At 39.8% G+C, this 13,945-nt stretch overlaps 1 protein-coding gene across 5 annotated transcripts in view; it reads left to right on the top strand.

Moving 5' to 3' along the window:
* The window catches only part of FBXL17 (F-box and leucine rich repeat protein 17), a 498,131-nt gene that overhangs the window by 239,723 nt on the left and 244,463 nt on the right, over positions 1-13,945 (top strand). The window contains exon 8 of one of the 5 annotated variants that reach the window (XM_065923198.1): positions 13,268-13,773. The exons of the other annotated variants lie outside the window; for them this stretch is intronic. Within the exon in view, the coding sequence (XP_065779270.1) occupies positions 13,268-13,322 (55 nt within the window). The 3' untranslated portion in view covers positions 13,323-13,773. Of the gene's footprint in view, positions 1-13,267; positions 13,774-13,945 lie in introns of those variants that run through there. 5 annotated transcript variants of the gene reach the window in all.

Raw genomic sequence — 13,945 nt, 5'->3', positions numbered from 1 at the left:
AAGCTTTTGAGTTCCTCTTCACTTTCTGCCATAAGGGTGGTGTCATCTGCATATCTCAGGTTATTGATATTTCTCCCAGCAATCTTGATTCCAGCTTGTACTTCTTCCAGCCCAGTGTTTCTCATGATGTACTCTGCATATAAGTTAAATAAGCAGGGTGACAATATACAGCCTTGACGTACTCCTTTTCCTATTTGGAACCAGTCTGTTGTTCCATGTCCAGTTCTAACTGTTGCTTCCTGACCTGCATATAGGTTTCTCAAGAGACAGGTCAGGTGGTCTGGTATTCCCATCTCTTTCAGAATTTTCCACAGGGCTCAAGTTTAATACTCAGCAAAGCATAAACAGTGGTTTTGGACTCTGAGAATATATGAGCACCTCCTGAGACAGAGCTGTCCCGTATCATTAAGGCAGACTACCTGCCCTCTGTTGAGTGGTGGTGGTGTTACTTCCACCACCAAATAGTGGAAACTGATCCTCTGTAGCTGTTTTTTTCATTCCTTTTGCCAGCCTCCTGACACAGAAGACACCTTGAGAGATTTTTCCACAACTCTTTAATGTGGGGTTTCCCAAACTGTGTTCTATGAAGCACCTCCTGCAATTCTGCAGATGTTAATAAACATTAAATAAACTCCTATGCTAAAAAGAGAGAGAGAGAAAAAAAAAAAAACTCCACCAAAATGGAACATTTCTTTACTGCAGTTCTTTGCAAAACCTTTAATAATGTGCAAACACTTTGAAATTTCCAAGAGGGGTTAGCTCCTTCCTGAGCTTGTCTCTTTTTCAAGTAGAGACCTCTTTTTTTTTTTTTTTTCCTGGAATACCTATTAATATCTCAAGGTATTACAACAAAACCCCTCTTGATTGGAGATGTTAATGTCACCTCCATGAATCATTGGGCTTTTAATCTTTGAGAGAGAGTCTTTTATATTTGAAAGGAATAGTCACATTTCCTTTTATTTTTTTAATTAATACTCAGTTTTTAAAGGTTTACAATATTAAAGCCGAGTTTTTATAAACCTTTAAGCTCAATTTATAAATCTTGCCATTTTTAAAGCTAGTAATTTTAGGTTATAAACACTCTCTCATTTGTTCCTTGATTAATTGTCAATTAGCTCATAGATTTGACAGACTAAATTCTCCTAAACATTTCACACCATTTCAAACTTGATTAATTAAATTCCTTTAGACATTTCAAGTGATAATTCCGCCCCCTCCCAATATACTTAATTTTCCCAAGCATTTTAAACCTTTAGCATGATAACCTTGAAAAACCTCCCCGAGCACTTAAACACAACTCACAAAGTGGAAACCTAATGTATGTATTAATCAATTAGTGTTCAAAAACTGTGTGTAAACATAGTCAGTCAGACTGTCCAAAAATAGTTTAAATTAAAATCTCAAGTTTACTCTTAGTCAACTTCTTATAAATAGTTTAAATAAAAATCACAAACCTAAAATGTCAGATTTCCTAATGTGTCAGATTCTCTTAAATATTTCAAATATCGTTAATATCGAGCTAAACATTCCTAATCCTAGCAAAAGTATACAGTTTATTGTTTTGGTCCACTTCATTGTTTTTGAATGTATCCCTTTCCTCTTTGGGATTGCAGAGTCACTTACCTGACAAAGTACAGAGAATCGCCATCCCAGCCTTTAAACTGGATGAGTGTCTTACCTGTCTGAAGGCAGGGGCCGGATGAGCTGCTGTCTTGGGGCCTTCTAGGTCTCTGATAGCTCTAACCACTCCTTTTCATCTTGCTCAACTGCTCATTACTGGAATGGTCTATATATGTGTGGACCGTTTTGTAGAATTACTTGGAGAAATAACTTTTCAACTTTGAATTAGTTGTAAAAATTTAAAAATTGGGAGATTTTCTTTTTTTTCCCAAAAGTTGGAAGATGTGAAAATACGGGGTGTGTCCCCACTGCTGCCCCAGCGCCTTGAGAGGAGTAACGACGACCATCTCTGGAGGGACCTGCGCTTTCCAGTTTGCCCCAGGCCCTCCCTGTTTGTATGTTGTTTACTTAAAATGGGTCTAGAAAATGAGGCCAGTTCTAGAAGTTACGGACTAATGTTTATATATATGAGAGTATGTGCATTTCAAACAATTTTTTAGTTTACTATAAATATATTTTCCAGCATACACACACCCTAAATTCTCACATTTTAAAATCTAACTTAGTTTTCATGGTCAGTGAATAAAGCCTATGGCATCTTCTGTTTTTCTGTTTGTTTTTTTTCCACTAGAAAAAACTTATTTTACCATGGGTAACAGGAAAGGACAAATATTTTTGTTTGCATAACTTGAGCACTTACTCTTCTATCAAGTTCTTGTACCTGGACATATATTATTCAGTTATTCCTCAGTTCTTTTCTAATATGTCTTGAATTTGCCCAATTGTCCCGTGATTGCATTTGCTTAAAAAAATTGCTTGGAGATTGCACTCTTGTGTACACTTAAAAAAGTGCATGGCTGTGTTTTTTGGATTACATTTCTGCATAGGATTAGAGGCACTCTGTTAACATTCCAAGTAAGAAAAGAAATCTGCAACCTGTTTGTCATTTACCTTGGTGTTCTGGACTTGAGACATGAAATTCTATCCAGCAGCTTGAGAGCAATATTTAAAAATGATGTAGCATCACAAGTCAATGATAAATATGTTCACCCTAGGAATTTCAATGTGGTGAGGAGTTGCAGTGGTGTGATCAGCATTCAGTGGCCTGTCTCTCATTCTCTTTTCAGGCATTGAAAAGCCAACCAAGCTTGAAACATTTTGCAATGTGCCAAGCATTTGTGTGCTTCATTCAGTATCAGGGTAAATTTTGCCCATTTGAATGTTTTTCTGATGATATACACAGTTTGAAAAACAAATGGCCACGGATAAGAATATAAAAGTCACTTAGTATCCTACACCATCACAAACAAAGAATGTGGGGCACCTGAACACACAACAACTTTATTTCTTATTATAGGCTATAAAATTATTTTCCTGCCTAATTTGTTTCAGTCAGACATTTAGTGATGTGTACCTAATTGTCTTTCAATAACAATTGCACTCAATTAATATAAATGATGATTTATGCTTGATGTCATGCTGAATTTATAGTAATTTGGAAGCCAGAGACAACAACTTATAGGAAATTGAATGAAATGTGTTCACTAAGATACTAACAAATCAAAAGTACTTCAGGAGTAAACAAATTGTCACTATGCACAATGAATCCATAAACAATTGTGAAGTTCTAGGAATTGTTGAATGTGAAACCTGTACATGTTGTGTTCACAGAATGGTGTATAAAACTCCTGGAGGATGTTTTCTGTTTATTACAGATAATGGTGACCAAGGTTAGCTTTATGACCTTCATATACAGCCTGCTGTGTAATCCAAATAGACACTGCCACTGGTCTCTTTCTATAACTGGAAAAGATATAGAAAGGATTATTGTTTAAATGACTCATAAAATTAATAATTAAACATTTCTTCTGTTTGCAAAAGAACCAAAAAATAGAAGAAATCAAAATGTGTGTTCTTTCTTTTGAAAAACCAATTTTCTGAAGAAGGACTTTCACAGATATATTCCTAGGATGGTTATTTCAGGTGTCGTGTTCAGAGATTATTTCAAGGCAGAAGGATGTTGTGTAGAGATTCTGGGAACAGGCTTTGCAGGTCTTCCTTTCCTCCAGGAAAGGAGGATTTTAAAGCAGGCATCCTTCGAATTGGATCTTTTCAATGTGAGGAGTGTACTTCTGAGGCGACATTTTTCATATGCTTATCTGTTTTTGATGGTGTCTTGGTGTCTGTTCTGAGAGTCCTTGAGTAGTATTCCCACCTTTGAGAAAGACATCTCAGAAGTACTTTTTTCTTTCTACTTGCCAGTATTTTTCACTTTATTAGGTTGATTCACATATATTATCTCCATTCATAATTCATCCTGTCTTTGATATATTGAAAACAAAATTTAAGAAAATAGTTTTTCTTGCAGATTTTACATAACCTGCAATAGTTATTGACTTTATTCTATGTTCACGTTAGTCATTTTAAAACTGCCATGATTATTCGTAACAAATATTCTTTACTAAACTTCTAACTTTATTAGCAATAAACTAGCAAATATGGAGGATCTGGATTAGGGCAGTGCAGTAATATTTTTCTAATTATCAGTATATCAGCATAAATTATTATCTGATACTAATAAACTAGTTTACGACTGCTCTAATGAAAGATAGAGTGTGGTTTCTCTCCCTCATCTTTCCTCATAGAGCTCCTCAGTCACCTGGAGCCATCTAGATTGAGACATGCTGTCAGATCCACTGTTATGTCCTGGTAGCTCAGACATGTATCTGACCTATAGCAGATGACTCAATAAATACTTATAAATGAATGAGTAAGTAAATGTCATTGGAGGTGACTGGCAGAGCTAATGCAGTAGTTTTTAAACTAGAAATCAGAGGACCTGGGCTCCTCTTCCAGTGTACACGTACACACCCTCTCCAGGAGTAGCAGAGCATGCCTGTCCTGCTTATTGGGCTTAAAGGGCTCAGTGGCTAGAAATGTTTACAGACTGCCCACTGAGAACTTCCCTGGTGGCCCAGTGGTTAAGAGTCCGTGCTTCCACTGCAGCAGGGATGGGTCAGTCTCTGGCTGGGGAACTGAAACCCCATGTGCCTCGTGGCACAGCGAAAAAAGAAAAACAACTGTCCATTAAGGTTAAAATGATTTACTCTTTTAAAAGATACTGAGATCCAGCCATCTTAGCCACATGCCCTCAGGGCTTTCACACAGAAGCAGGACCAAGGTGGGAGCTGGTGTCTCCTGATGTATCTACTATACAGCCAGAGGATAGACGTCCCAGTGGGAGTGGGCGTATGAGAGAGGTAGAGTGAGCCACTGACAGAATCTAGGCAGTCAGCTGGGTCGCTGTACACTGTGTAAGTTCAGAGGAGTAGCTTTCCACCTGTGCGACACTGTGTAATTTTAGAGGAGTAGCTTTCTATCTGTAAAGGGGGTAGAATGAGGAGTTAAATTAGAGCATTTAGGACTATAAATGGCAGATTAAGAACCAATGAAGCCAGTGAAGAGTGATACAATTAACTACCCCTGCTTTACCCCTATTTTAAATATCAGAGGAAGTCAGAGAAAGAAATGAAAGGTTTATGAAAAGGTAATGTTTGTTGAATATAGGATATTTTGACCTGAAAGTGTATCAGCAGGCCATTTGATCTCTAGAAGTGTGGTTTGTGTCTTTTTGTATCTTCCAGTTGTCTCTTGATCATGCTTCTGTTTTCCTCCTCCCTTTTTTTTTTTTTTTCCTGGCCCTTATTTTGCATCAGAAATTGAAAGAGCTGGGGCTATGACAACTCCGGCTCCTGGGCCAACTATTCTCCTTGGTGTTCTAGAACTCTGAACTCTTTCTCTTCAACTAAGCGAGACTTTTGTGCTTGAGTTTTTGGGGCCTCCTTTCCCATGCAGTGGTCTGGAAGTACTCTCACCAGCGAGTATTTGATGTGTTGGACTCACTTGTTTATTTCCCTGCTGTCAGAGATCACTGTCCTGCATTGCTTGTTGTCAATGTCTGAATACCAATTTTTAATATCTTGTCCTGCTTAGTGGTTTTCTGAGGTAGAGTGTAAATCTGGTTCCTGTTCTCATCGTAGCTGGAAGCAGAAGTTTCAGAGTTGATTGAAAATTTATTAATATTAAAAAAATCTTTTAACTCTTGATATACCTAAGATTCTTGGTCATATTAATATAATCAGAGCCTGATTATGTATGATTAGGTATGCTACCCGTCCCTAGGCTTATGACACAGAGCTCTAATGTGAGTGACTAGGAGGTTCTCTGTGGCCACTGCCTGAACTTTCATAAGCTTCTCAAGGGCTGAGACTTAAGTAATCAATCCATTTGGCAAATATTCATTGAGAGTTCATTATGTGATAGGATTTTGTTAGTCACTGGGAATATAGAAATGAATAAAGCATGATCCCATATTCTAATGGAAAAAGCTGGCATGTACAATTTTATACAATGACTGAAAGGTTATAAGAATGGAAAGGCTCTTTCTGAGAGACCAGAGGTCTTAGAATACTGTGTTTGCAGGACATAACATATAATTAGATCTTGTACACAGTAGTGTTCAATAAATATTTGTGGGTGAAGAATACTGCAACTAATTTATAGGCATAGTCTGCTTAGAAATATATTAACATGTTCTTCTCTAGGTATAGAGATAGCTTAAACATATACACAATAGAGATAAGCTATAGAGATAGCTTAAACATATGCACAGTAAAAACATGAGGATATATGTTTTAAGAAAAAGTTAACTTGGTTTAGCTTGTACTCTCATGAATATTATATATTGACAATTTCTAAGACTTTAAGTGTAGCATTGATAGCTAAATTATGTAGATCTGCTTCGTTTTTAATAGTCATATCAAACAGTTGAAATATACCAATTCAATCAAATCTTCATTTTTAACTATAGCTCCCCCCACCCTTTTTTTTTTTTTTTTTTTTTTTGCTTATGCCTGTTCATATTTTGAAAAGCAGCATCTGCAGATAGTTATTTATATGTATGAATTCACTGGTTCATTCTAGTGCGAAATAGGTCATTCTGGAACAGTGAGAAATGTGATTGCTGAATTTCAAGCAGTTTTTGATGCTCAGCTGGATCTGCAGAAAAAGAAAAGGGGTCAGGCCAACACTTGTTGAAGATTTCTTGTTGCCATTGTCCTGATGAAAGACACTTGGTGCTGGTGATATGGATTCTTCAGTGTACTGGCAAGAAGGAGAAGGAGGCTTAGGCCTCAGGTTTAATAACTATTAGGGTATTTTATTTGACCTGCTAATTAGAATCAAGGAAACACATAAAATGCCTTCCTAATTAAAGTGTGTGGGGCTTTTTCTTCATGAAAAAAATTAAGGCATAGCCAATAATAGTGTGATATTTTTCAGGCACAAATCTGCTTTTTTCTTTTTTAAAGCATGCCAATGTACTACAAGGAAAGAAAGCATAGTGTAGCAGGCTTGACAAGTGGTGATTGTCAATAAATTCTTAAGTATTAAAATATAGAATACTTTGAAAAAAATTCTACATTACTCAGCATTTGAAAATTGAAAGTGTTTAAAGACTTTTTCTTTTCCTTTTGTGTGGAAATTAGGGGTCTACATAGGAAACTGCTCTCAAGCAGTAAACTTTATTTACAAACTTGAGACAGGGCCCATTAATTAAAATCTAATTCCTACAGTCAAGTGGCAATTCTGTTTATGATACATGTATTAGTTCATTTGTTTCTTTGTCTTTTTTGAATGGCGTAGCTATGATGCACTGTAATTATTTCTATTAATATCCAGTTAAGAAATCTGAGAAATTCTGTACTTGGAAATAACATCCTTTAGTCGATTTCAAGTGTTATTATAAACAGTTTGCATTAGTGAAGAGTTTGTTTCAAATTAAACTTGAAAAGAGGATTTTTTAAAGAGATTAATCAAGAATTATGCTTCGAGTTCTGCTTGGGTGTTCTTGGACCCAGGACGTGTTTCTCAGTACATTTGAAAGCAAATGAATGAGGCCAAGGACCGCCAGAGCCCCGAGAGCTTTGCCAGGCTGGTCTGAGAGCCTGAGTGAGCTGAAGCACACCCATCCCGTGCAGGACTTGGATGAGGGGCGACAACCGCACGTCTGTGCCTTGTGGTGTTAACCACTTTATTGGCTCTCAAGGTGGAAGAGAAGACAGGCATTTGACTCTGTTACCTGACAGACATGACAAAGAAGGGAAACTCCGATTTTAACAGAGTGGACGTAGTTTACCTCCCACCCCCGCCCCTCCTCCGTCTCCTTTGGACTTAATATATTTGAAGTGTGAAGAGGGAGGGACTCAGACAGAACGCAGTAGCGTAATGGAGCACGCCTCACTGGGCGCCGTTACCACGCCCCCTGTTACCAGGCGGCATTGCGGTCCTGCTCAGCCATTGGTCGGCCCTGGGCCCCGCCCACAAGCTGCCCCTGTCAGGGAGCCGCCCCTGGTTAGTGAGGCCTTGTCAGCCATGTCAGCTGGCGGTCAGTGAAGTGGTGGTGAGATGGAGCGTGCGGTTAGAGGCGGACCCAGGCCTTCGGGCCAGCCTGTGAACTGGGGGCCAAGGAAAAGGCCAGGGGCGTGTGCCCAGGGCTCCAGCGCCCTCGCCAAGGCCACCTGCCGGCCGAGCCCAGGTGAAGAACCGCCGCCTCTCCCCAGCGCTGCGGCCCGGGATGCAGCTTGGGGGACTTGGTCCCCACCTCGCAGGCCGCCTGAGGAGCCTGTGGCGCCTGGCTCCCTCAGCGATGACCGCGGGGCAGGGCCTGGGGACCTGGCCCTGAGGGAGCCGCCTGCCTTTGCTTAGCCAGCTCCGGGACCTCTGAGGGGCAGGCAGTGCCTCGGAACCTCGCCCTTTTTTGTCAGGAGAAGAACATGCATTAGATCGAGATTTACTGGAACCTCGTGACCAGACCATGACTTGACCTCTGGGGCAAAGGATCTGACACCAAAAAGTTTACAGCAGCTAACCCCCCCGCAGCTCCCTCACCTTTCCTTGAAAAGGCCTTTGCTGAAAGCTTTCGGGGAGTTTGGGGTATTTATGGCATGAGTCGCTCCTCTCCTTGCGTGGCCCTCAGTAAACCCGTCTCTGCTTCAGACTCCCAACCTTTTGGCATTGTTTCAAGTCTCTGTGCCTCAGGCACATGTACCTGCGTTTCAGTAACAATGTTACTATAAAAAAATCACAAAGCATCTTAATCATGTATTGCTCTTGTATTGCTATATGTTGTTTATATTCAGTCAGTTCAGTTAAGTGGCTCAGTCGTGTCCGACTCTTTTGCGACCCCATGGACTGCAGCGCCCCAGGCCTCTCTATCCATCACCAATTCCTAGAGTCCATTGATTTGGTGATGCCACGCAACCATCTCATCCTTTGTCGTCACCTTCTCCTCCTGCCTTCAATCTTTCCCAGCATCAGGGTCTTTTCCAGTGAGTCCTTTCTTTGCATCAGGGGGCCAGAGTATTGGAGTTTCAGCTTCAGCATCAGTCCTTCCATACATATGTAATAAAAATAATGAAAGCTCATAGGATTTCAGGTTTCGGAATCCTGGGAGGGGAGCATGGACAGCATACTATCCCAGTCTCTCCATCACTCCTTGCTTTTCCTTTTGCAAAGCTCAGGTATTTTCCTGGCTACTATAATTTTTACTTCCCCGATAGGTGTCTGAGGGTGTGACTCTTTTGGCCCACTGGGGAGCCTGATCTAACAGGGTACTTTCTCCCCCAGTTTGTCTTGTTTCAGGTAAAAACACAAATCCAGGATATCTAAGGAGTGTTCTACTTAGTGCTGAAAAAAATGGAGAGGGTTAATAAAAAAAATTTTTTTTGGTAGTCTCTCGTATCTTTATTCAAATATATGAATGAATATATTCATTCATTTCTTCATTCAAATATATAGGCCTACCCTATATATAGTCATTCATATATATAGGCCTTGCCTGACCTGATTATTCTTAAACACAAGTTCATTCATTTATGAATCCATCTATCATACTGCAATCAGTCATTCATGGATTCATCCTTCAAATTTACTAGGTGCTCAGCCCTAAGAGTGCGAAGATGACTGCTATATCTGAAGAGCACATAATATTTCATAGTTTCCTAAGCACTTTCCCTGAGATCCTTGTGATTATTTGTTCAACAAATTCTTGCTGAGTTCTCCCTATTCTTGGCACTGGAGTTACAACAGTGAACAAACAGACCCTGCCTTCATGGATTTTCATTCCAGGAGGAGGGATGAATAATGAACAAATAAAAATATTCTTCATATAGTGGTAAGAAGAGTATTACTATGGCGGCTTAAGTGGTCTAGGGAGTAGGCTGTGTGCCTGGGGCTTACGTTTGCAGTTTCCTCCAGCTGGTGAGGGTCTGCCTCCCTGGAGCTGGCCCTGGAGCAGAGGCTGGAGTGCAGTCCAGGGGTGAGTCGTGGGGATCCCTGAGGAAAGAGCAATGCAGTGCTTGGATCAGAAGCACAGTGGTGTGTGTGAGAAGCAGAAAGAGCAGTATACCCAGAGCCAAGTCTGTGAAGGAAGTGGGGAGAGGGTAGAAGGTTGGGGTGCTCAGCAGCAGGCAGGTTATGAGGGGTCTTGTAGGTCATGTGAAGAGGTCTGGGTTTCCACATGTGCTGAAAAGCTTTTGGAAGGTTTTAATTGAGAGAGTGACCTGATCTCATTTATGGTTTACAGTAATCATGCTGGCTGGTGAGTAGTGAATACATAGTATCAGGGAAAGGATGGAGAGAAGTTAGTTAGACAGTGTTCTGTTAGCTTAAGTAAGATATGATTGTGGTGTGGACCTGAATGATAGGAGTGGAGATTAGCATATAGTCTAAGGTTAGAGTCAATTTAGATTATATGTGGGAACTAAAAAGAAGAAGAGGGGAGCCTGTCCTCCCTTGAGGACTGGTCTTGGCCAACATAAAACCCAGTGTTGCTGTACTAAGTTGTAGCTAAGGAATGGAGTTTCCAAGGTGTTGAGTGTTTTTGAAAGCTTGTTCTTTTTCTAGTCCATTGCCTTTTCCATTTCCTTCTGTTCAGAAAACTGAGACCTTCCTATATTTAGGCAAGGAGGCAATATTCTGTATATCAGCATTGTGTATGTAATGAACAAATTTCATTATTTTATCACCATAAAGGCTACGGAGATTTTCACTGCATTTTTGTGAAAGGACATACTCAATATTCTAGGTCGGTTTTTTTAAGATTGATTCCTCCTTTCCATTCCAAGTGACCTTTCTTAAGTAGTATAGCAATGAATGATTGTCGTGTGTAATTTTAGAGGAAGAAAGAAATACTTAAAAGGCTCTTATAAATCAGGAACAGGATAGAAAATGGAGGCAACAAGTAGTAAAAAGGAACATTGGGAATTAAAGTAGCTCGTTTATGGAGAGGATTATCTTTGGGGGGTATTGCTGTCTCTCTGAAGTGATGGTCCCAACACTCCTTCTCTCTGATGGGGAGCCACAGGGCGCTTTCTGTGAAGGGGCCGGGCCAGGGAAGAGAGGCAGCCGTCCTGCTCATGTGCTGTGCTCTCTGAGCCCAGATGCCCGGCTGGGTCGAGGCTGACCCTGGTGTAAGCTGCAGGTAAAGGGAGGGACTGCAGATTGTTCCTGTCTTCATTCTAAGGAATGAGCCGACTCTTAGGCTGTGGTTCTGCCATACTATGTACACAGCACTGATCAAAGTGCTTTATGTATATGTGTCTGTTAATTCATTTAATCCTCACACAAGCTTGCAAGGAAGTTATGATTACTTTTCTGCTTAAGTTGAAGAACCTGACCCCAGACAGGTTAAGTGACTTACTTACCCTGGGCTCATAGAGCTATAGCTAATCAGTTGCAGAGCCAGGATTAGAACTCAGGAAGCCTGGCTCTTCTGTTCTGCACTTCCCTCTACACCACACTTCTCTAGTGAGTAAGCATGTGTGTTAAGTCAAATGAAACAGGATAATACTATTTACATTTCATAGGATAGATTCTCAAGTTTTAGAAAAACAGAAATAAAGACAAAAATTTTTTATTTTATTCTCTAGGATATAATTAATTCAATTTCAAATAAAAACAGAATCAAAATAAGTGTTTTTTGGCAGACATCGGTTAGGATACATGTCAGAGAAAGATGAGCAGAAAGAAGATGTGGGACAGGCTTACCTGAGTCAGCCCTAAGCAAACGTGTGCCCACCCCTACCTGTCAACGTCCTTCAGGCTCCCAGGAGGTGCATTTACTTTATGTACATGGCACCTGTCCCTTTAAAAATGTCTTTTACTTTATCCGTTCCTGAATATTCATTCAAATGAATGAATGAATGAATGAAATGAATGAATGAAATGAAGCATTTCATAAAGGCATCTTGAATTCTGTAATTCACCTTTTTATTTCTCTGTGTTTAAGACTTGTGGAGTGAAAAGAATGTTTTAAAGAAGCTTAGTGAAATGACATTTTCAAGCTACAGAGGAAACTGAATTGTTTTATATAATACTTAATCACAGTTGAAAAACTTTGGTTTTTTTAATCTCAGTGAACAAAAGATATAAAATAATACACTTTTACAGTTGTGTTTAAAATTCAGAGGTTGTTAGGGAAAAATTGTATATAATTTATTTTTGTAAAAATTCCTATTTTAAAATTTTTTCTGCTTTTAATTCTTTCAGCTCTTAAAAATGGCACATTTATTGGATGTATATCACATATCATGAAATTCACCATCTTAAGGTGTATTTATTATATTACAACCGTCACCACAGGCTAATTGTAGGATATTTCATCAGCCCTGTAACTAATAGCAGTCACTCCCAATTATCCCTTTTCCGCAGCCCCTGGCAACTATTCATCTCCTTTCTGTCTCTACAGACTTCCTTCTGCTGGATAGGTCATATCAGTGGACTAATAGTATGTGCCCTTTTGTGGCTGGCTTCTTTCACTTAACGCAGTGTTTTCAATGCTCTTCCATGTTGTAGCACTTATTTGTACTTCACTTTTTCTTGTCAGATAATATTCCATTGAATGGATATATATCCCACATTTTGTCCACTCATTGAGTTGTTTCTACTTTGTGACTATCTGGAATAATGCTGTTATGAGCATTTGTGTGTAAGTTTTTATGTGGGCAGGTATTTTCATTTCCCTTGGAGATTTTTTTATATTTTTATTGTTCAGTTGTCCAGTCATATCCAACTCTTTACGACCCCATGAACTGCAGCACTCCAGGCCTCATCTGGCCCTCACCACCTCCCAAAGTTTGCCCAAGTTCGTGTCCATTGCACTGGTATTTTGGTCATCTGATGCCAACAGGTGACTCATTGGAAAAGTCCCTGATGCTGGGAAAGACTGAGGGCAGAAGAGAGGGCGTCAGAGGATGAGATGGCTGGACGGCATCTCTGATGCAATGGAGATAGATATATATAATATTTTACAGTTGTGCTTAAAATTGTGTTTATAATGTATAAAATACACATATTATATATATCTTCTTTGTTTCTATCCTATCTATTTATCTGTCTGTCTGGAAGTGGAATGACTGGGTCATGTGGTAACTTCAGGTATAATACTTTGAGGAACTCTAGACCCTTTTCCATAGTGGCTGTACCATTTGATAGTCCCACCAGCAGTGTGTGAAGCCTCCACTCTCCACACTTTTGCCAGCACTTGTCATTGTCTGTCTTTTAAGTTGTATTTTATTTTCACATTTAGGAGCAGTGGAATCGTCTCCTGCCTTGGTCATTCTACACTCTCAGTTTTCCCCTAGCACATATTGTGGTGGGGGCTTCCCCGGTGTCTCACCGGTAAAGAATCCACGTGCAGTGCAGGAGATGGCAGTGTGATCCCTGGGAAAAGGAAGTGGCAGCCCCTACCGTACTCTTGCCTGGGAAATCCCGTGGACCGAGGAGCCTCGGGGGCTGCCGTCCATGGGGTTGCACGAGTCTGACAGAACTTCGTGATTAAACAGCAACATCCTGTGGTGCAGTTGGTAGCAGTGATATAGTAGAAAGAGCCCTCAAATTAGAACTGGGTTTCAGACCCAGCTTATTTCTTACTACTTGAGTGACCTTGAGAAGTCAATCACTCCACTTCTGTGAACCTCTGTTTCCCACTATTTCAAGTAGGATTAATCCCTTACTTTCTCGCAGTGGTTCAGTAAAATAATATGTAAAGTTAATTTGCAAATTGTGAAGCCTCAGACTCTTCTTATTTCTCTGTCACTGTCAATTTTGCTTTTTTTTTTGATGTGTATTCTTAACCAAATAAATGGCGATATTAAGGTTTTTTTTTTTTCTGCTGAATGGCCTTTTTTAAAAATAGAATATAAACTCTGTAAAAGTTGTAAGTTTCTTTTTTGTCTGTAAAGTTAGTTAACTTTAGTTATATCAG

The sequence above is a fragment of the Muntiacus reevesi genome, chromosome 1 (genome assembly GCF_963930625.1).
Source record: "Muntiacus reevesi chromosome 1, mMunRee1.1, whole genome shotgun sequence".
Lineage (NCBI taxonomy): Eukaryota > Metazoa > Chordata > Mammalia > Artiodactyla > Cervidae > Muntiacus > Muntiacus reevesi.
This window is presented reverse-complemented; position numbering and strand designations above follow the sequence as displayed.